The sequence below is a fragment of the Hevea brasiliensis genome, chromosome 10 (genome assembly GCF_030052815.1).
Source record: "Hevea brasiliensis isolate MT/VB/25A 57/8 chromosome 10, ASM3005281v1, whole genome shotgun sequence".
NCBI classification, from domain to species: domain Eukaryota; kingdom Viridiplantae; phylum Streptophyta; class Magnoliopsida; order Malpighiales; family Euphorbiaceae; genus Hevea; species Hevea brasiliensis.
This window is the reverse complement of record NC_079502.1, coordinates 96,069,455-96,093,669: the sequence shown is the minus strand read 5'-3', so window position 1 is coordinate 96,093,669 and position 24,215 is coordinate 96,069,455. Positions and strand designations below refer to the sequence as shown.

The following is a 24,215-nucleotide window of genomic DNA, read 5'->3' as shown; positions in this document are numbered from 1 at the left end:
AACCCCGAGGCCCGTAGTAAGCCTCACTATTCTCAAACCCATAGTCAGGGCCAAAATTAAGGCCCAACAAGCCAATAAAATAAAATAAATAAAATATTATATTTTTATTTGGGCCAACTCAACCCGATAACCATCACAAAACACAACTAGGGGAGCCCAGCTCAACCCTGATACCATCATGTATAAACTATTTAATATCATAATAATTTTTCATTAATTAATATCATAAGTATATATCCCAATATCACAGTGGATTTCTAATTATTAAATAAATAAATACATAGATATAAGAAACTGTTAAACTAAGAAGTACAACTTGCGAAGGACAAATGTAGGTTAGACTCGAAGAAATAAATATGCTCCTCCTGTAACCTGGGAAAAATATTTGAACAGGAATGAGCATTCAACTCAGAGAGTTTAGATATTGATTATAGATGCAATTTCTATAACTATCTAAAACTAGTGCAATCCTACTATGAAATGCACATCTATCACATATGAAAAATAATTCACTCAATATTCGCACAAGAAGTTAATTTGGAGCTACTCACACGCTCAGTGTATCACATAAATATATACATATGAGAGTTGATTCGCTATACAGCTCTCTTAATCCAATACCTACCAGTGAGATCAACTCAAGCCGGACTTTCACTTAATAATCCAAGTGTTATGCGGGGGTTAGCGAGATCAACTCAAAGTCGTACTCACCTCGACTTATCTATATATAAGGATTGGATCCCAGTGATTAAGCTCCAGCTGCGACTACCTATCCTACCCATATCTATATCCATACCATACTCACGCCAACACACACACAGAGCTCTAAATTATCCTCAGGGCGGTAATCACAAATAAATAACAATAATTAAATATGCAGCAACAAATATGCTCCTAATATATTAACTATACATGTGCGTAATTAAATATTTATAAAATACATGAGCATGCCAGATATATAATTAATATTAAAATTACATAAATAATTAATATCCAACTCACAGACTAGTCAACTGGACTACAGGTGGTCTAGTTGGAAGGAGAAGACGGCCGGTACCGATCACCTAAACATACACATTGACCTTTATCAAAAAATTGATAAAATTAAATAATTAATTTAAACTATAGAATTAAAAGAAATCCTAAGGTCTTGCTGAAATTTTGGCAGAGTCTCCTTTATAATTGGACCTACAAGAAAATGTCCATCCGAGGTCTACAAGAATCCTAATCTAGGTCTAATTCTCCAAACTCTAGCTCAGGTCCCTAACTCATCTACAGTCTAAATATTTATTTTCAGTATTTCAAAATTATAAAAATATTCCTGAAGCTCCTCTACATCGTTCTTATATTATTTAAAATTATTTTATTTAGTTTTACTAAGTCAGGAAAAGTTTACCGATTTATCAGCTAGCTTAACTAAGGTAAAAATTACACAACTTAAGTTTGGGACTACCTTTACAAATTTTGCTACTTGGAACATGTCTGAAATGTTTGAAAATGCGAGGATCAACTGTAATATTGACTATGTTTTGGGACAGGCCGCCAGGCAGGCGGATCAGGCCGAAAACTCGGTTCTAGACACCGGTAAACTATCATCAATCCAATTGCACCTGAACAAAGTTCAAAAATTATTAATAATTATGATATAATTACATTAAATTTTTTTTTATTAAAAAAAAGTCAAAAATCTCACTAAGCGATTTAAACCGTCCGATGATCACCTTTTTCAAATAGTATCCGATCGGAGCAGGGCTTGTCCCATCTCAAAGGTGTCAATGCGCTTAGTCCATCGGTGTTCTCGGATTTTCAATCCAATAGTCGGATCGCCAAAAAGCTGCTGCCACCATTTTCTCTCTCCTCTTTCTCTCTCGCTTGATCTCTCTCCTCCAATGTTGGCTCCAGGGGCTGCTAGTCGGAAATGGAAGCTGGTTGTGTGAGGAAGCCATTGCCACCCATAGTCGGCAGGATGGCTACTGAAAACGGTTGGAATCAGCCGGCAAAGGGGACGCATCAAGTGTCCCTTCCACCTCTCTCCCTCCTCATTTTCCCTGCTCTAGTCGACCCTCGCCGTTGCTGGCCAGCGCCTGGGTGTCATCTGCAGGTGAGGGAGCTCGCCGATGCATCATCAGCACTGGAGGTGGCTGGACAGAGGGGAAGAATGAAGGGGAAGAGAAGGAGAGGAGAGAGAGAATCGAGGGGGGGGTACTACCGATTTTGAAGTTTTTTTTTTTTTTTTATCTTTTAATTACAATATTGGACCCTAAACTTTTTAGATATTTACAATTAGATCCAAAATTCTTTTATTATATTTAAATTAAATAAAACTTTAGTAGTAATAATAATAATGATAACACTCTAAAGAAATTTAATTATTATTATTTTAATTTAATCTTAAATAACTTTAATTGATTTTTGATAATGGCAATATTACAAATAACAATTTAAAATAATAACAATAATAATAATAGTACATGTAAAAATAACATTCATAAAGTAAAAATATCATTATTATGAAAATACTAATTTAATACCATAAATAAAATAGTAATAAATTAATAGCCTAATTTTTTAAATATTTTCTATGTATATATAAAAAAAATAAGGTTGTTACAGAACCAAGCTGCCTAATGACAAAGAGAAGAGGGAGAAATCAAATTTTACAGAAAATCAGGAAGCAGAAACTCTGTTGATGGTTGTTCAAACTAATGAAGAAGTTGAGTCTGATGTTTGGTATGTGGATACAGGATGCAACAATCACATGTGTGCATGGTAGTAAGTCTCTGTTCTCCCATTTCGATGAAAGTTTTCATTCTACTGTGAGCTTTGGTAACTGTTCTAAAGTAAATGTAACGGGAAAAGGTGATATTAATATAACAACCAAGAATGGTTTTGTGAAGAATATTTTTAACGTATTCTATGTTCCTAGCTTGAAAAGTAATTTGTTAAGTGCTGGTCAATTGCAAGAAAAGGGCTATGTGATGACCATTCAAAAGGGTGTTTGTGAAATATATGATCCTTCAAGAGGAGCTATTGCTATTGTTCAAATGAGTGCAAACAGGCTGTTCCCACTAAAGATTCAAGTTGCCCAATCTTACCTGTTGGCTGAATTAAAGAATCCTTCATGGCTTTGGCATTTCCGTTATGGCCATTTGAATTTTGGTGGATTAAAAACTCTCCAGTGGAAAAATATGATGACGGGTCTTCCTCAAATTGTCATTCCATCTCAAGTTTGTGAAGAGTGTGTTGTTAGCAAACAAAATCGCTTTCAATTTCCATAAGGAAGGTCTTGGAGAGCAAAAGATGCGTTAGAGCTAGTTCGCTCTGACATTTGTGGACCAATAAATCCATCTTCCAATGGGGCTAAGAAATATTTAATTACTTTCATTGACAATTATACTCGAAAAACTTGGGTTTACTTCTTACAGGAAAAATTAGAAGCTTTTAGTGCATTTAAAAGATTCTAGGCCTATGTTGAAAATGAGTCAAGAAAAGCCATTAAAACTCTCTGAACTGATCGTGGTGGAGTATACTATTCAAAAGAATTTGAAGCCTTTTGTAATGAACAAGGCATTCGAAGGGAACTGACAGCTGCCTACTCACCACAACAAAATGGAGAATCGAAAAGAAAAAACAGAACAATCCTCAACATGGTGAAAAGCTTGTTGGCAAAAGGCAATGTTCCGAAGAACTTTTGGCTTTAAGCAGTAAATTGGAGCATTCATGTGTTGAACAGAAGCCCCACCTCTTCTGTGCAAAATATGACACTAGAGGAAGCTTGGAGTGGAAGAAAACCAGCTGTAGATCACTTTCGAATCTTTGGTTGTATTGCATATGCACATGTACCAAATGAGAAAAGGAAGAAGCTAGATGATAAGGGTGAAAAGTGTGTCTTTCATGGCATAAGTGAAGTCTCCAAAGCATACAAATTATTCAATCCAGTCACTAAGAAGATTGTGATCAGTAGAGACATGATTTTTTATGAAGAAAATACATGGACTTGGACTAAAAATGAGTCAGGGAAGCAGCCCATACCAGTCACCTTTGAAGAAATTAACAACAAAGCTGACCAGCAAGTGCAAATTCCAGTTTCAGAGCAGCAACTACAAATTTCTAGTGAAAATTCAATGGCATTTGATCCGATGAGAGAAGGAAACTAGCCAGGATGATGGATTATGTAAGTAGAGATGATTTAACTGATGATGATTCAATTGCTCATTTTGCGTTATTTGCAGACTGTGATCCACTTACATTCCAAGAAGCTTTCAAGGATTTAAAATGACAAAATGCCATGGATGAAGAGATGAGATCCATAGAGAAAAACAATACATGGGAATCGGTAGAACTTCCCAAGGGGCAAAAATCCATTAGAGTTAAATGGATTTATAAAACAAAGTTGAACAAAGATGGCAACATAGACAAATATAAGGTGCGACTTGTTGTGAAGGGATACAAACAAGAACTTGGTGTTGACCACAAGGAGGTGTTTGCTCTAGTTGCAAGGCTGGACACTGTTTGATTGGTACTATCCATGGCTGCCCATAATTCCTGGTCCATCTATCAATTAGATGTGAAGTCAGCATTTTTACATGGTAAGCTACAAGAAGAAGCGCATGTTGACCAGCCTCTTGGATATGTGAAGAAAGGTAATGAGGAAAAGGTATACAAAATAAAAAGGCTTTATACGGACTAAAGCAAGCTCCAAGAGCTTGGTATAGTCGTATAGATGCCTATTTTACTAAAGAAGCTTTTCTTAAATGTCCTCATGAACATACTCTTTTTACAAAGCCTGGTGATAATGGTTCAATGCTTGTAGTATGTCTGTATGTTGATGACTTGATATATACCGGGAATGATAGTGTCATGATTGATACATTAAAAAAAATATGATGACTGAATTTGATATAACTGATTTAGGATTGATGCATTATTTTCTCGGTATTGAAGTTATGCAGTCACTAGCTGGTATTTTTATTTCATAGAAGAAGTATGTTCTTGAGATTTTGGACAAGTTCAAAATGAAGGATTGCAATTCAGTTTGTAATCCAACTGAATATGGCTTAAAGTTGATGAAAGATGAAGGAGGGAAGAAGATAAATGCCACCTTGTACAAGCAAATTATTGGAAGTTTGATGCATCTAACTTCAACCAGACCTGAAATCATGTATGGTGTTAGTTTAATAAGTCGATACATGGAGAATCCAATTGAGAATCATCTCTCTGCTGCAAAAAGATTTTTTTCGTTATTTAAAAGGCACAGTTGATTTTGGAATTTTTTATGCAGCTGGAACAAAAGGAAATTTGATTGGCTTCTCAGATAGCGACTTTGCAGGTGACCTCAATGATAGGAAAAGTACAAGTGGATTTGTTTTTTTGATGAGTTGTGGGGCTGTATCATGGTCATCAAAGAAACAACAAATTGTTACCTTATCAAGTACTGAAGCAGAATTTATTACAGCAGCAACATGTTCATGTCAAGCTATTTGGTTAAGAAGATTGCTTGAAACACTCCATAATCAGCAGCAAGGTTCAATAACAGTCTTTTGTGACAATGTTTCAGCAATCAAGATTTCTAAAAATCCAGTTTTACACGGAAGAAGCAAGCATATTGATGTTAGGTTCCATTTTCTGCATGATCTTTGCAACAATGGAACAATTAATTTGAAGTTTTGTAGAAGTCAAGATTAGGTGGCAGATATTATGACTAAACCGCTCAAGCAAGCTGTGTTTGTCAAGCTTCGAAGAATGCTTGGAGTATGCTCTTCAATGGAAGTTGTTCAAGAGCTGGCTTAGCTAGAGTTGTTAGAACTAATTCCTAAACTGATTTCTGCAGATATCAGTTTAAGGGAGGGTATTAATAGTAAAATTTAATTGTTAGAGATATTTTTGTTTGTTAAAATTCTTGATTAATGCTTTGTGATTTTCTCCTGATTTTTAGTATTTAGTTTACTTGAATGTCAGTGAGTTAATTGCTATCTATTTTATAGGAGTTATTGGTTAGTTGGTTATTTTGTAATGCCTACTTATAGGCTATTTGATATCAATTTTAGATATGGTGTTTTGTGTTCTCCTCTTGTCTTCTTCTACTTTGCTTTATATCAGTCTTATTTTTTCTACAATTTTAATTTAGTTAACAAAATCTTAAGAGAGCAAATTAATTTTATAATTTTAATAACTTTAAAGATGATTATGAGTAAAATAAATATATTTTGAAGGGAAAATTGTTTTGAAACACACATGATTTCTTATTTTTTAAAACTAAAGAAAATTTGATCCAAATTTAGATATTTTAAGCAAAGTTTTTTTTTTCTATGTTTATAATAAATATCATATTATAATCATTTTAAAAAATTTTTAATAATTAAATAATAAAATTTTCTTAAAAACTAAAATTTGTGCAATTGAGTTGTTTACATTTTTCATATATATATATATATATATATATATATATATAAAATAAGAATAAACAAATTTTTTAAAATAAAAATTTTCAAATTTGAGTTGTCTATATTTTTTGGGTAACAAAGTCAGTGTTATATCCTTAAAAAATAAAATTATGTGACAATGCTAATTATAATAGTTAATTTAATTTAAAAAATAATTTAGTTATTTTTTTCAATCAAGAAAGCTTTTTTAATGACAATTTTTTTTATTAAAGAAAATAATATATAAAAATATATTTTAGTTGGATTTGAAGAGTAAGGCTTCCTTGTGATTTTTCTTTAACCAACGGTGATTCACCCAAGCAAGAAAGAAACATGTGTCAAAGTGCGTTCGAGGCAAGCAAAAACGAAGCCTCCAGTCCACCGCCTCCACTGGCAGCATGGCCGCGAAGAGCGAAGCCATACCTCTCTTCCTCGTCCCAGTCTCAAGGTCAAGGCAAGGCTTTTTACATATCGAATTTTACTCTTATCTTGTTCCGATTTCTCTTGTTAAGTTTCAATTTTCGAATACAAAACCATTCTTTGAGCTCCAACTTCAATTCTGAAGATACTGATTCTATAGCTTTTACTTGTTAATTTTGCTGGTTTTGTGAATTTGCTATATTCGTTCAGTTTCATAGTTATCTTGAAAAAATTTAGCCAATTGTAATTTAGCTGCAAAAATCTAATAGTTTAAGTTGTTTGTGAATTGGTGCCATCTGATTTTGTTATGGAGTGAACTAGTTTATGCTTCATTTGGATTGATGTAATAATTTGTTACTGTTACAGACTAATTTTACCCTGATGTGGCTGACTGATTTGGCTGTTTGTTCTTTACAAATAGCGTTTATGGTTCTGATTGTTTAAATGAAGATATAGAGATGAATGAGCTCAATAGCACTGGCGTCGATTCCAGGGCTATGAAATCTTGAGCTCGAGTCATAATCAGTGTCAGTTGTATTTGTATCCAAAAATAAGATATAGAGAAGGAAATTAAGTGTGTATATATGATCATATTATCACCATCCAATCTCTGTTACAGTAGTGTGTGTGACTCTTGTGATTCATAACCAAACTTGTTTAATTTAATGGTTTTATTTTTCTAATGCTATATTAGCATGCTGAAAATTGTGTTCAACATCTCTATATTACCTTTAGTGGTCAGAACATATTGATGAAACTTATGTGCTGGCTTGGGTGTAGGGACATAATTTTACATGAACAACCGTAACCACATTGACATCAGTCCACCTTTCTTAACATGAGCTTCCTAATATGACAATGTGATAATAATATCAATGACAGTGATAAACTTATTGATTTACTGAAGGGGGCCCTCTTCAGATTCTTGTGATTTTTGATTTGATGTAGCCGCCAATTATGACATGAATATTTTATGCACACACAAACACACACCATGAACACAGCTCACTCATAATCAGGCATTGGCTTTAGTTATTTTATTCATTGAGAAGTTTATTTATTTATTTATATATATATATATTTTTTTTAATACTCTTCTACCATTATGAGTGTGATTGTTTGTATTGAGGAATTTGGATGAATGGATGGTTTATGGACACAGAGCCATTCTTTGTTGCCCATGGTGAGTGCAAAATGACAGCGCTGTCGCACTTGAATCATAAGAATAATATTTTTATCTACAGACTGATTCTTTTAATAATCTTTGTTATATATTTTTTGGTTTTTTTTTTTAGTATATAATTGATAATCATGCACTCAGTTCATTTTGGAATTTCATTGTAAGCAGTCTCTTTCTGAACTTCAAATTCAGTGGACGAGTTCAGGTGAAAGATTCTCTTCTCGGTCTCTTTTGGCTGGATGGCAACATCTCACTATTTTGGATTAGTCTTGTATCACTGGATTTCATTTCTGCCTGATAATAGAAAATAGACATTCTCTACCCTGAGCTGTACACCACACATTCAAATCCTGTTTTAGTCTATACTAATTAAGCATTGTGCTTTTGTTTTCTTTGTTTTTTGTTTTTTTTTTCTTCCTGGCACGGGTTGCATGCAAATGATCCGCAAATTCAAATGATATAGTGGATAAAAGAAATGCCAAATTGTGAATATCAATGACATATTTTTTTTCTGATTTAGATTGTTGGACTAAATTAGGTCAGATAAACTACACAAAAGTCAAATTTGCGTGGTCCATATATGCTATGATTAAGATTGATGGATGGAGATACCTCAACACCTTTACTATGAGCCATTCATTAAGTGATGAACTGTTTGAGTAAACTAGTTTTTGTAAATTCCAAGAAAATAAATGGAAATTAATATAATCCATTAGTGTTACGATTATTTGATGTATAGACAACACCTCATCTCCATATATCCATCACTCTGCCATTTATTAGGTAGGATTGGATAAGAACTGATCAATGGTAGTGATAGGGTGTTATATTAATTTGTTCAGGAAAAAGTGATGAAGAAGCCATGTGACACAATCACAAACCAATAACTCAGGCATACAAGGATTCTTCAGGAATGGATCCAGTTTGCATATTTGAGGAAAGTCCTTCCTCATTTAACATTGATATTTTTTTCGCTTAATTTAGTTGCTAAAACTCTTGTTACATGCAGGCTTGATATTGGAAATTTAAACTTAAGTGATGAGTCTTATTGCAATCAGGAACTTATATAAAGTGAATACTGATTTTTTATTTTATTCAAACTATCTCTTAACCTTTTGATGGTGTGCACCTTTTTAATTCATCTTATTGTTTATTTGATGTTACTGTTAAAACTGCTATTGAAAAATCACTTTTTTAAATATACTAATTAAAGAGTATTAAAAAATAATTTAAAATTAAATTTAATAAATTTTAATTATAAAAATATTAAAATAATAAAATAACTTTACTTTCATTAAAAAAAATAACTTAAACTCTCTAAATTTAACATATATTCAATTATTTGTGGACTAATATAATGATAATGATGCTGGCAATATTCCACATACAAACAAGTGAAATTGAAAGTTCTTATGATTCTTAAATGTTGAAGTTGTTCAGGCCCATTTAACCATGGGCACAAAGTTAAAGATTTGGAAATACAATAGGAAGAGAAAAACTGACATTTGTTGGTCAAAAGATTTCTTCAAATACAACACTAATTTCATTTTGGAATGAGATTTTAAAGCCGAAGGAATTCCAAGATTCACGTTGAAATCCAGTTTAATCACATGGGTACATATTTATTTGAGTGCAAGGCTACTAGTCCTCCACGATATTGTCTTCCCATCCCATCAAAAAATCAATGTGGGTTCCAGGTGTCATTGTTTTTCTTAGTTTCCCACCACTCAAGTTTGTTTTTATCATACATTTTGAACGTTACTGTGTTAATATGCCGTTTGCATCTTTACCATCTAATAAATCTCGTCATGGTTATCCTCATGGTCATGTCATGGCAGGTACAATAGAAATGAAAGTGACCCGCACTTACTTTTAGGTACCAACAGAGAGACCCTTACTTTTATTCAATTTCCACTATGGTGATATGATCTTAGGTATTTGTTTACTAATAGATTAAAATTTCTGTTATATATGTCCCTGTTCCTAGTCCGCTTTGGATGCTTCTGTGTACAGAGTGATTTCAGTTTTTTTTATCAATTTACAGATGCAAAAAGATCTGTTAGCTCGTAATTCACTTATGGATTGACTTTCGTATGTTATAAATATCCATTTACACTTTGTTTGAGAAATTTTTTAAAGGGAAAAAAAAAATAAAGAGTGAAAAATAAGATGCATCATCTTGTGACTAAATTTTGGTTGGTGAATTATATCTATTAATTTTAATTTATTTCATTTTGAGAACTTGGATGGTTGAAGCTGAAATAAATGCCTTGGCATAAATGTTGAATCTCTAGATGATCATTGATCTTTTTCCCTTCTTCCTCCTTTTCTGGGCAGATCAGTATGGCCATCTTTGAGGTATGATCTTATTCTTGGTATTCTCAATTTTCAGCAATCTTTTGTTCAGTAGCTACTTTAATTTTCAGAACACAAGAAACATTTTGTTCTCACGTTTTGGATTTTAGGGGTCTCAATGAGATGCTTCTTTGGCTGTATTTGAGAAATGATATAGGTATACATCTACTCTATACTCAATATTTGTGACATGACGTCGTGCTGCCTAAATAATTGGAATAGCATTCTTGTTGTATACCATTTAAATTCTCACGAGATAAACTCGAAATATATCTTATGTTTCTTTTAGAGATAATGCATATAAAAATAATATAGTTTATACAGGATATTCAATGATGGTCTTCATGGGTTCCCAGATTTCTTGGTTCCACTATAGTATATCTGACATGATTTCCAAAGCTTTTTTTTTTTTTTTTTAATTCTAGACTGTAGTCATTCAACCCGAACAGATTATACCCACTTTCTAATTCCATAGTTTCACTGCTTTTAAAACATAGGTTTTGATTAATAGTAAATCAAATTCGATGTTGCAATTTCCCATAATGTTTGGGATCTTCAATGTGATCACTGTCTCACTAGAACGGTTTAATCACATGGAAACCATTGCTGAAGCCTGCATCAAAATGCAAACTTCCATAGAGAACCAAATCTAGTCTTGGTAACAGAAACTTTGGATTAGCATGGGAGTGTTCTTGACATGTCAGTTAGAAATTCTCTGTGCCAACAAGTTTCATTATTTATCATCACTCGACCTTTTGTAAGTTGCACCCTGCTCCAATAAGAAACAACCCACATGCCAACTTTGTTCACAGAGATAATCTGTGTACTACTGTAGGAAGGATCTTGTCCATCTTAGCTTTTGTCAGGTTGAACTCTTCATTGGAATTCCCAATGTGCGTGACCTATCCTGTTGTATTGCTCAAGGTGGGGGACCCTTTTGCTAGAGAATGTAGTGTATATGATAAGAACCATCTATTTTTCTCCTTTCAAATAGTAGTACCCTCAGCTGTTTTTATACCCACTCCTTCAATGCTTTGGTTGCAAAATGCTTATGTCCTATACATGAAGCCAATGGGTTTTGAAAACGAGATCCGAGGATCCATAGACCCAGAGAGAGATTTTACATACAAAAACCAAACAACTGAAGCGTCCTGTATGTTATATAAAAGTTGTTGGAAATTTGAATACGAACAAGAGGGACATACTTCTTGTATTTGAATGATTGATTCGTACAATCTTGGTCTACAGCATATGGAGGGACTAGTAATAAGGTTGCATAGTGCAACCCACTGATAATGCTTGGGCCCTCACTTATTGTACTAGAATTTATTTTTTATAATAAATTACTAAATATTCTTTGAATATATATCATTGCTTATTCAACACTTCATTTAGTTGTTATACGTGAAATTCCAATATAGAAGTCATCAAGATTTGGTCTGACATAAATTTTTTGACATTTGTAGTATAGGAAAAGTGAATAAAAATAGCTTATTAGGTTTAAATGTTAAAAGAAAAAAAATATATTATTACGTATTCATAGCCAAAATTCATAGTTTGGTTCTTTCTATTGATCGAGAGGGTGTATCATTGGATATATACGTGCCAAAACAAAAGGAGATAATTTGAGGGGTATACTTGCATATGGATAAGAGAATGAGAAAGAGAGAGAGCATATGGATAAGAGAATGAGAAAGAGAGAGAGAGAGAGAGAGAGAGAGAGTAGTGAAGCTGCAAAATCGTACAAATTGCATTATTGAAAATAATTCAGAAACAAGGAAGGTACCCATCCCACTAGTGAAAAAGAATAATAGGGGTGAGAAGCCCTAGAAAAGCAGTATTGCCGCATAAGGGGAAACATGAGGAGGGGTCCATACAGAATGTGGGAGTGTATCAAATGTCATGCATGGTTATCATTTCATATCATTCCAATGCATATGAGCTACATCTGTGACATATGCCCCAAACAAATTCCCTATGCGTAATGCAATATCTTCTATATATCGAAAATTAATAATAAAAAAATTCTTGCTATTTTAGTCCTCTAATTATTTCATTTTTTATTAGAAAAAAATTGCTGATTTGAAACGGATTGACCTAGATCATGCATGAAGGTATGGCTCAGGGGATGAATTAGAAATCGGTAATTTAATTTTTCTCTCTAAATTGAATCAATTTATTTTGGACTTCTGTTTCCATTGAATCATGCAATTTAGGCAAATTATTAGGTGCATTAAAGTATATTTTCATTTATAAAGTAATCGGTTTTATCTTAATTTTAAATTGCAATTATGAGGTAATTTTTATAATTTATCTTTAAAACTTACTTTTGTGTTTCATTTTTATTTTTAATTTTAATTTGTTATTATAAATTTTTTTAATTTTATTTTACAAAAATCTATCCAATCTATTATAACAGGTTTTCAGGTTAAGAAAACAATGATTATCCTTTTATCTCATTTTTTTAATATAATATTAACTATTTTAATTATCATTTAGATGTATTATAAAAATATTAATATCATTATAACATTTTATTTTCTGCAAAAAAAAATTTATTTTTATAAAAAAATATTAAATTTATATTTATAAATATTATACTGTAATTTAAAAAAAAAATTAATATAAAACTGTGCTAATATAAATTAGAGAAATTTTGAATAAAATAAAAATAAAGTTTATAAATTTTTTAATAAATTAAAATTAAAAGATAAAAATAAAATAAAAAATAAAATTTAACAATAAGCTATAAAAATTTTCATGTAACTATAGTTGTCCTCTATCTTTTACTGTGAAGCCCTGGTCAAAGAGAGCCGATGTAGCAGAAAAATGACAAAGTAACAATCAATTATATAAAAGTAAATTTTTTTAACCTTATGACACCTGTAAATAATTGTAGCACACAATAACTGAACCGTTAGATTTGTAGAAAGATTAGGCGGGAAACTTATGAGTTGCGTATAAAAGAGAAAGCAATAGACAGTGACGTAGCAAGTGAGAAAGCGAGCCCGCGGATCGAGAGAGAGAGAGAGAGAGAGAGAGAAAGAGGGGCAACTCGGCAACCAGAGGCTTGACGGCGACAAGATTGGGCTGCCCGTGCCCGGCACGAGGATGATAAGAGCTCATGTCGTTTTCTGCTACCCGGCCGAAATAGAAAAAAGTCGGGCAGACGAAGGGACGAGCTCTCTTCTTCCTGTTTCGGTCTTGGGACAAGTCTCGCGTTCCGGACGGCACGCGCGGTCAGGTACGTGTCTGCTCTGCTGTGTACCTTTTTTTTTCTTTTACTACAATAGACATCGAACAATTGTTTTCGAAAAAATCAGGAGAAAATGTAATGTTGCCACTCTTCGAAAACAGAACATGCATGGGTGTTCTGTGTCCGCTCTTTGCCTTTTGGTCTTTTCTTCTGCACTCATACACTGATTTATTTCTCTTATTTTCTGCTGGTGGACCTCTCTCGCCTTCTCTCGATCTCTCGGTTCAGGTCAGTTAGTACAGTGATTGGAGAGGTACACCCATTATAGAGACATTTCCACAACCCCACTTAAGAAAAGCATCTTAATTATGCTTTTAGTTTAAATCATCTTTTTATTCTGATTTATTTGATCCAATTGTGCTTTTTATTCATGGATTGATAATTATTCATTAGGTATGTCACTGAAAACAACATCCGTATATCTACTTGAGCAATCAAATCTAACTAACAAATTGGTATGTTAATTTCTGGTCAACAATTTTAAGATAGACCCAATCATGATTCAGTTTGAATTTGTAAAGTTTAAATTTAAATTCAGAATTGAAGCTTTACATGTTCAAGTAAGTAAGTGTGTACAGTAAATCTTTCTTATATCATGTGTATGTATTTTCTTGAAATTAATTTCAAAAAAAGTAATATAATTGTGATGTAGATAGGTGGGTGCTTTCCTGATGTTTTTGTTTCTGATCTTGGATCTCACGTCATCCATCATCCAAGTAACGTGTGTGTTGTATACAAGCGTATGCATAACTGTCTTCCAGTTAGCAATTGTCCGGAAGTGTAAGTGTGCACAAGTGTGCACAGTAAGTTTTCTGTGTATGTTTTCTTAAAATTAATTTCAAAAAAAAAAAACTAGAACTATTTGATTCAAATTGATATTCTCTTTTTAAAAAATTAGAAAACTTTAACCATTGATCAATTGATTCATATCCAAATTGAGAGATCATGCAACTCAATTTCATGAATTGGAACTATCGAACTGACCCCATGGCTAGGGTATTTCAAGGTAGTAGAAAAACCACTTGAAAGATGGCCTAAAGAAAAAGCATCACTAAGTGTAAATAATATGATAACGTAGTACCGGATTTTAGTAATTAATTTAATTAAGCTATGTAGGCCAACAGGGCGAATTAATTTATTCAGGAATGAGACTTGAGGTGATGTGGAGTTGTTTAGAATTAATGATAATAACGGTTTAAACATTGGTCACCATATATTATCTTGTAATGCAAGTGATAAGATTTACCTCTCCATGATCACTAATTGCCATACTCAGATGGTGATTGACAAATGGATACACAAATATCAAACATGTAGACCCCCCTCTCCTTTCCCTATCACCAGCTATTATCTCTTTCCTTTCTCTTACATATATTCTTCTCTCTTTATTTCCCATTTACACCATTCAAAAAGTATACATGCTCCAACCGCAAGTTCACAGAAGGTATCTTTTTCACACTGACACTGTTATTAATTATATGTTCTTATCTCAGTGATTGAAACACATTTATTTGTCCATTCATGCTTTGAACATTAATTTTAGTAGTATCAAATAGATAAGGGATTACATCAAATCAACTTGCTGTTTGTCTTATTTGCCTGTGATTAGGTAAAACAGTGGCAGATGCTAAACAATTAATTAAGTACACATCTTTCAGTCTCAAGTCCTTGTTCAAAGTCTCTCTCTTACCTTAATTTGTACCTTTTATGAAGCTTCGCAATGAAATTCATCTTAAATGTGAACCCATTACGCTAATAAAGTAGTCAAAGTCAAATCAATACTTGTCTATTACAAATTCTATTCTCTACAAATTCCTCTCCCTGGAATGTCCCATACTCCAATTTGGTGAGGTCTGAGATATATGAAAACGAAGTCTTCTCTGTTATTTCTAACAGAATGTAAGTTGACAAGTTTGCGTTAGGTACAAAAAGTAATTTAATTAAGTATTGATGATTTCACAGCACCTACCCAAAACGATTTTGAGCACAAAATAATTATGTTTCTAAGCCTAGCCGCCGTCCCCTTTTGATCAATTTCTTCTTTTTTTTTTTTTTTAATTAAGATTTAAATCTAAAGCATGCATGCTGCTAATGCAATTTCACCAGGTTATATCTCCCAAATGAGCTGAAGGTTAATAGGCAAATCTTCCCTTACCATTCTGGATGTGATAATGAGATATAATCATTAAAAAAGAGGTGCACCACTTTCATTCGCTTAAATCTATATGGTTCCTATTGGACGTACAATTGATAATAGTGATTAGGGAATTGCTCTAGGTTCAATATTCCACAAACCAACATGTGAATAATTATGCAAGTGTAAATCATTAGGGTTTGGATTTAAAATAACTCAATGTATGGTTATCATATCCTGATTCCTGCTAGTGTCTGAAGGAAAGGCTAAATTCAAGCCATAAGTCTCGGCCAGTGGCTTTATAGTTGGGCAGTAGGGACACAGCTTTACACGTATTTCCATGTGATTAGTCCTCTCTTTGATCTTGTAATGATGGTTCTTGAACAGCATCTTCGGTAAGAAAACACAAAGCTCCCAACAAAGATTATTCTTTTAGAAAACTTGATTACTATATTCATTATTTATAAATTTTTTTCTTTAATTTCTTTCCACTTTTAGGCTTATGATTTTTTTATGTAGTGCCAAGCAAATTTTATCAAGACATAATGCGACAGCACTAGAAGAGACCATATAGCCAATCTAATTACCAAAACACCCACATATTCTTTCCAGAGAAGAATAAGGGATTCAACTTTGGGTTTTTCTCATTTTGGAACCAATCAAGCTAATGATAAATAGGAAATAATCAGTTTAAAATGCTTAGATATGGGGAAGAAATTAATATATAAAATATATAATGAACTTGAAACTGAATTAGCTTTTGTTTTTCATCTGGAAAGAAAAATGAGAAATTAAGAAAGTTGTTAGCATTTCTTCAGACTATTAATGGAATGATTAGGGTAATAATGGGGTCTTGTCAAATTTGATATTTCATAAGGGAAAGTATGAGGATATATCAGAGGGGTATAATTGGGAAATGAAGAAAAACCCATTCGCTTGCGTCTAAAAGCCACCTACGGCAAAATTTCAAATCCAAGACCTACTTGTCTTTTTGTGATCATAATAAGTGGCTGTTTTCACATTGTGTATTTATATCTATTTATTAAAGCTCCATATTCTCTATCTCTAATCCTTTACGACCACAAAAGAAACTGGACAACAAAGCCTTTCAATTGAACTTACCAAGGCAAGCCATGTTTTCCTCCTACATCCTCTCTTTCTTTGTCTCTCTTGCTTTCATCTTGTACACATACGCTAGCCAATTACACAACAAAACTTAGCTACTTTCTTTCTTTCTTTCTTTCTTTTAGCTTTTCCACTAACTCAAAAAAGACTCACCTTGCTTTGCTTTTCTTGTTTTGGATTGTTGTAGATCTACAAAGAAGAAAAGATGATTCAAGAACTCCTAGGAGGTGCTGGCCTTATTGGAGGAGAGATAAGGAAAATTTCCATCACTGGAACCATTTTAGAAGGAACGCCTTCTCCTTCTCCTTCATTTTCTCCTTCTTCTTCAGCCACAACATCTACAACAACTGCTACTGCAACTGCTGCTAATTCAACTTCTTCAACTTCAGAGAACCTCAGATGCCCTAGATGTGATTCTTCAAACACTAAGTTCTGCTACTATAATAACTATAACCTCACTCAACCTCGCCACTTCTGCAAAACTTGTCGCAGATATTGGACTAAAGGTGGTGCTCTTAGGAATGTTCCAATCGGAGGCGGATGCAGAAAAAACAAAAGCACAAGTGTATCTACCTCAGTTGGAAAGTCAAGCACCAGTAAGATGAAAACAGTGGCATCTGAGATTGGAAGATCGAGCTTTGGGAATGGATTTGATAATGAACTTCCATCAAGCCCAATTATGTGGGCTTCACCTCAGAATTCGCATCTTCTATCCTTACTGAGAACCACCCATAACCCTAACCCTAACTCCAGTACACTAACTAATTCTCTTGCTTTGAAGGAGGAAGGGTGTATGATCGGAACCCACATGATGACTGAGTCAACAGTTGCTAATGGTGCACTAAATGCTCGTACACTTTGCTTGGACCCTATTACTCAAGGCCCTTCTCTAGGTCTTTGCCCTCCTTTTTGGAAAAACAATCAATACCAAGCTCAACAGCACCAACAAACTGGCTTCATAGTTGGTCATGAAGCTCAAAACTCAGGGATACTAGAACTGTATCAAAGACTCAGAGCATCAACTAATTACTATACCGATAACTCACCTGTAGTTCTAAGCAATGTGGCTTCTTCCTCAGCTGCATCTTCAACCATTTTGGAGTCTTCTCCTGTTGCTGGAGGTGAATTGGGCTACTGGAATCCAACGTTTTCATGGTCTGATCTTCCAACAACTAACGGTGCATGTCCTTAAGAACCCTTTATTTCATTTTTTTTTTTTTTGGTTTCGTTTTTGCTTTTTAGATTACCTTCATATGCTAGGGTGGTTGTGGTATATGGATAAAGTCGTAGATTCAGTTTCTTTTCTTTGCATTTCATTTACTTTTAAGGTTCTCAATTATGTATGTGTGTTTTTGTTTGTTTGACTTGTGACAATGTTCCAAGGACCAAAAATGGTAGAAATGGAAAATATTAGCTGCTTTAAGTGCCTCCTGTTGTCCATTTTTATTCAAACGGTCAAACATTCTCTCCTACTCGTACAGATTATTATGAAACTTGAGCCTTCACAGAGCACATGGTTGGGGCCTGGTTATATATATATATATATATCTTTGAAAAAAGATTGAAGATTTGTGAGTGCTTATAGTCCAATCTCATCTTGCTTTCTATGGGAATAAAATACAAGAAAGAATGGAAATTTCCGTAAAGAATAAACCCTCACATGATTAATTATCATCTTGGTTAACTCAACAGACCTTTAGTTGGTGTTCCTTTTCATATATAGCTATTAGGTGGTAGCTAGCGGTGGTTGTGGTGGTGGAGGTGGTAAAGGTATGTTTATTATTATTATTATTATTTCTTAGGAAGTGATGAATAGAGTACTAAAAGCAGGCATTGGAAAGAGCACTCTCGTCAAACAGCAATTTTATTCTCGACGTTAGGAAAGGATTCCCACTGCAGCCTTGTATCTCTGCTTCGGAGGAATTTGCTTAGATTTAATCACTAGTACTGAATCTTTCTCTTTTCACATACGTGTTTTTCTTAATTATTATATAGCTTTTAACATGAAAAGTACATATAGCTACTCCTGAACTTTATTTGAGTTTAGTTGTCACACTCCTTCCAAATTTTCTTAGGGTTTCTTGGCAAATGAAAATTGGTGCAATTAAAAATTTCAGTGCAGATCTCAGGTATATGCCATCTCCTTTAGGAAATAAGAATCAATATCAGGATAGGGTTATAGGGCAGAATCATGAAGGGTTCCCCCCTCCCCCCATCATAAGAACAACCAATCTAAATTTGTTTGATAAAGAAATAGTGGTCAAAAGCCAGGGAATTGGAAGTATTTCACCATTAAGCATTAATAGGACGCCTAGATTTAGGTTTGGGTTTATTTTTCCAAAAGTGGGAGACTAGGAGAAGAGTCTGATATATATATATATATATATATATATATATATATAGATGTTGGTCATGTTAGCACAAAATTTCGGAGTTCATACAGCGAAACTAAACCTTGTGGCGCATTGAAGATAATGACTAATCTTAATTGAAGGTTACGAGTTGGATATAGATCTTGGAAGGTTAGAAGTGGGGCTGCAATATACTTGGCCCAATTGAATCAAACATAATAATGCTCAAAACTTTTTTTTTTTTACTGTAATTTGAGCTTAATATTAAGTTTTAAATATTAGTCAAATTTGAATTATTGAAATTTTGAGCTAGCTCGAATAGTTGACATGCTTTAACCAAAAAAGTAAATATAAATAGTTTTAATATAAATTTTATCTAATTTTAATTAAGTTTTTTTTTTATATTCTCAATAGCTATACTAAAAAATTATTCAGAATTTTTTAATATTTATTTCAGGTTTATTCAATTGCTGTTATGAAACAATAATAAAATCAGTATTCTTTTATATTAAAAATGTTATAAAAATTAATAAATAAACTCAAATACATATTTCAACCGGTCAGGTTTGAGAAGTTTATAGCATTTTATGTTATTTAATTAGTAGAAAGACATCAAAATAAGGTATCTAAGTTTCATAATTTTCGTAGCTCTTTTTTTTTAATTAATTCCCTACAGGAAATGGATTTGCCCTGATGACCTTGATATCATTAAGAGTGGAGGTCTCAGTAAATGCATGAAAAGTTTGTATGGAACAATATATATGGTTCTAAGTTTGGGAAATTCTTTTTGCAGCCTTTCTTCTAAGACCTCGAATCATGTTATAAACTCCACTCTTTCCAATTCCATCCCATAAATCAATCTCTCAGCCTCAAATGCATGGCAATAAGTCTACAATATGGAAAATTTTCTTCATTACACATTTCTGTGCTTAAGCTTTTTTGGTAAGCATAAAAAGGAAAGATATGTATGTTAGAAATATTAAAATCGGAAACTTGAACTTCTAAATTGAATGATTTTTTGATATGTTATTAGAGTCTCTCAGACCAAAAGATTAATCAAGTAGATATGTACTTATTCACATTACATATTGAAAATGTGTTAAAGATATAAAGTCTGCATTTATAAATTTAAACTTTTAAATTAAGTGATTTCTTAGTTATTGCCCTTTGCAAACCCCTGCTGCTGATTCTATTACAAATTTGTTTGCTGGAACTGTCTAATACCAAATGTGCATGAAGTAATTTTTACTGACAGTACTTCAATACAAATAAATCATAGAAGCTTCATATTAAGGAAGAGAACCATTAGCTAAACACAGCAGATAAATGAAATATTATGGGGGAAAAAACTTATTACAAAAAATATATGGCTGGGAAGAAATTTTACACAAACTAATTAATGGAAAATTTCTCCATTTCCCTTATCTTCTAACCCTATTTCCCCATTTTAATTTCCTCTTAACAGTCACACTCTCGTCACTGATTCAAGACAATAAAAAAGAAAAAAAGAAAAAATAGAAAATAAAAGAACCCTAGAAGTTACACAGAAGTAAAGAAAAGAAAATAAAAGAACCCTAGAAGTTACATAGAAGTAAATGACATCTTTATGGGTGTTTAGCCAAACCACAGAACAATGCATTAGGAGGGATGTCATTCTCAGTAAAGATGCTGTGTTCATTGTTCCAAACCCTAACATACAATTGTTGCCCTAGATATCGTCTTGACCAGATTGCAGACCTCAAATTCCACATTCCCTTATTGTCCAATGACACCAGTACTGCACTCCAAGATTTGGGATACACCTGTGACAAATTGGGGTTTGTGTGCCTAAGTTAGTATGCTTCAGAAAGAATTTTCAAGATATTATAAAGGATTTTGTAAGATGTTTAGAAAGTCTCTTTTACTCACCTGGACAGTGTGTCTAGAAACAGCATCGTTCAAATTGTAAAACTTCTTTCGCTTATCAGGGGTCCATACACCAGAGCCGTACCTGCAATTTTAGAGATCAAATTAAACAATGAAATATATATTTGTTAGGCCTGAAAAAAAGAGGTTGGAAGAGGATTGCCAAGAATTATGAAATAAGATAATTAGTGCAGTGAGTCACTACAGAAAGTGAATGAATAGAATATAATTGCAGTAAGAAGCTGAATAATATAATACAAAGTCACCAATAAGCTTTAGTTCAGTGGTTCTAGAGTCGTCTCCAGAACTGTGAAGTTTCAATTTCGTATTCTAGTGGGAACCAATTGTAAAAAAAAAATAATAATAATAAAATAAAATACAGAAAGTGAATGAAAAGATATTATGCAACGAAAAACTCGCGACAACATTGTTGCTGTAGTGAGGCACTATAACTAGTAGAATTCTTTATTAAATGGATAAAAGGCACCTACCCAACCGCGTAGAAACTATACCCATCAAGGTGCCAAGACTGGATGGTCGTTTCTGTGTTCTGGAACACAATTTCAACGAAGTCATGAAGTGTAGTTCCAATAACAGATGTGCCGAAGGCTGCTGGGGCATTTGTAGGTGCATCCTTAATGGAGTTCAAGGTAAAGACACCAGGAATGTTAAACCAGTCAGCAAGCTTCAATGGGGTGGCTGGATCCACATAGGAGATGCTGTTTACAGCATATCGCAGCTTTCCACTAATATTAGCTGCTGTATTGGCTAAAATCACTGTCCTGACAACTTGTATTGTTCCATAATGAAATGACCCTTGAGGGTTAGGCCTGGCTGCATTTGCTGTCAAATTCAACCTGCCACCAAATAAAAAGTTGTAACAAAGTTGTTAGTATCAGGTTGACAATTAAATAGGGTAAGAAAAAAAGATTTCGAAGAAGATCCATACCTGATTGTCCTGGCTTGTTTCATAGACCAGTGAATTTGATAAGTTGGGCCAATAGGCAATGGCAAAGTAGGTGGAGTGTTGGAACCAGCGTAGCGAAGAATTCCAGTGGTGTTGAGAATTGGTTTAGTGAAACGACTAGAGGCAACAATAAAGTAGTCTTTGGGTGAACCGTTTAACGTAACTAACACAGTTACAGATTGACCAACATGAACATCAAGTGAATCGTAAACCTCTTGAATGGTGTGTGCTCCTTCAACTTCGACAAGGGTCATTGTGTGACCCTGGATTCTGAAATTGATTGCAGTTGCAATTCCCACATTTGAAACCCTGAACTTGTACGTTTTCCCTGCAAAAAATGGAGGCAGAATTTCAATTCTAAAACTTAATTTTCATAGTCTCTATAAACAAAAGATTAGACTGAAAATTTCTTGATATGTATTAGCTATGGCTACCTTTTTCACCAGTGAAGGTAGCACCTTGAGAAAGCCCATTTATAAGAAGAGCATCAGGAAGAGGAAGAGGAAAGCCTTGGTCCAGTTCTTGCTGCAATACCTGCAAATTAAATAAAAGTGTATATTAATTGAATACCATATATGGTCAAAATTAAGCAATAAGTTACCAAGGAAACGTGGCACGAACCTTGTCGTCAGCCTTGTACCAGTCACCAATAAGCAGGGTAAATTCTTCAGCTGGTATGGGGTATGGGATTGCAATAACAGACCTAGATTGAACATTGAAACCACCAAATCCACCAGCAACTCTGTGTATTCCAATAGAAGGGAAGTAATTAAAAGTTCCAATCTGATCTTTGGTTTGGAACTTGTAGGTCCAGTTGGAGTTTGGAGGAATTGGACAGTTGGTCCCCTGCACTCCATCTTGCCATGTAGTCTTTCTTTGTTTAATCCCATTCCTAATTTCATACCAGAAAGCAATGTCCTATCAGTTTGTTGGTTATAATTAATGACCATATCCAAACAAACAATGAAAAACAAATTGTTGCAGTTAGCATTAACCATGTAATGAGGAAAGGTTCATCCAACTTGTTAATGACATTAACAATTATATTATCATTAGTAACACAATCAACAGTTGGCCCAGGAAATTGTCCATTGATGAGGATACCCTGCAAAAGTTGTATGGGAAAGAACAGATTAAGCTCAAGAGCTGCAAAACCCTGTATATTACTTTATAGCAAGAAAAACCCATATCTTTTAAGGGCTAAATCCACACCTTTTGAGGAACACCAAGAGGAGAAATTGTTCCATGTGTTATCGTCCATGTATAATATCTATAGGCGTCTTCTGCTTTCACCAAAATACCACTGAACAAAGCCAGTAGTCCAAGACAAAAGTACAGGATACTGGCCTGCCTCATTTTAATGCGAAATGGTCCTCCAATTTTCAGATGTCTGCCACAGCAAAAACATATATAAGCAAAATAAATCAAACTCCAGGAAATCCATTTTCAAGAACCTAAAAATTTCCTTTGCACATAGCATAAAGTCAAAAGAAAAAAACCAACTTCCTTATATTTTATTTTTGTCACCTCCAAAGGTATAATTAAACTGCAGATGAATAACAAGAATGGGAGGAGAAATTGCACCTAAAGAATAGCAATGTAAAACTGAGGAAGGAAAGTAGAGTACAGTGAGCAAAGAAAAAGCAGACTTAAAGTTATATATATGTGTGTGTGCATGAATTTAGGCAAATGAAGGCACGGAACCAAAGAAATCGAAATTCATTTGCGGCGCACTCCATGCAGATCTTTCACAACTCATTTTCAGAAGTTATTAACAGTATATATAGTACATTAGTTGACTATAATTTAATTTCATGAAAAATATGGAAATATAATATTAATTCCTATATACATACAAACAGATTAAGTGGAATTCGCATGGGGGTGGAGGGAGGAAAGAAAGCAAGAAAAGGAAGGAAAGATCTAAAGAAGCAAGAGCGGCGCAGCCGATGGCGGATCAACATTAATGTCAGCGCTTCTTCTATACGTACTTGTCAAAGTAATTCTCGAAGGAAACGAGTAGAATTTATTTTGTATAATATTAATTAATTAATGAATACAAATTAATGCTACTATCACATGATAGGAGAAGCAAGATCC

At 33.6% G+C, this 24,215-nt stretch overlaps 2 protein-coding genes and 1 long non-coding RNA gene across 5 annotated transcripts; 2 read left to right on the top strand and 1 right to left on the bottom strand.

Moving 5' to 3' along the window:
• The first annotated feature begins 6,686 nt into the window (after positions 1–6,686).
• On the top strand, positions 6,687–8,413 carry LOC110667361 (uncharacterized). The gene is made up of 2 exons (XR_009151849.1): positions 6,687–6,870; positions 8,191–8,413. It is a non-coding gene; the product is annotated as an uncharacterized LOC110667361 (long non-coding RNA).
• Positions 8,414–13,424: 5,011 nt separating this feature from the next.
• Positions 13,425–18,320, top strand: LOC110667373 (dof zinc finger protein DOF2.4). 3 transcript variants are annotated; one of them, XM_058154537.1, is made up of 2 exons: positions 13,425–13,621; positions 17,080–18,320. In XM_058154537.1, exon 2 carries the CDS (start codon positions 17,098–17,100, stop codon positions 18,082–18,084), a length of 987 nt encoding a protein of 328 aa, XP_058010520.1. In that variant the 5' UTR covers positions 13,425–13,621; positions 17,080–17,097; the 3' UTR covers positions 18,085–18,320. The 3 variants fall into 3 exon arrangements, with proteins under 3 accessions (XP_058010520.1, XP_058010519.1, XP_021683875.1); XM_058154536.1 differs by lacking the exon at positions 13,425–13,621 and adding an exon at positions 13,720–13,861; XM_021828183.2 differs by lacking the exon at positions 13,425–13,621 and adding an exon at positions 16,770–16,893.
• Positions 18,321–20,781: 2,461 nt separating this feature from the next.
• LOC110667369 (L-ascorbate oxidase homolog) lies at positions 20,782–23,489 on the bottom strand. Its single transcript, XM_021828176.2, has 8 exons — positions 23,328–23,489; positions 23,111–23,220; positions 22,737–23,007; positions 22,550–22,649; positions 22,098–22,443; positions 21,640–22,005; positions 21,152–21,233; positions 20,782–21,045 (listed from the first exon to the last, which is right to left on the bottom strand). The coding sequence occupies exons 1-8, from the start codon at positions 23,469–23,471 to the stop codon at positions 20,848–20,850; spliced, it is 1,617 nt and encodes a 538-aa protein (XP_021683868.2). The 5' UTR covers positions 23,472–23,489; the 3' UTR covers positions 20,782–20,847.
• Positions 23,490–24,215: the final 726 nt, after the last annotated feature.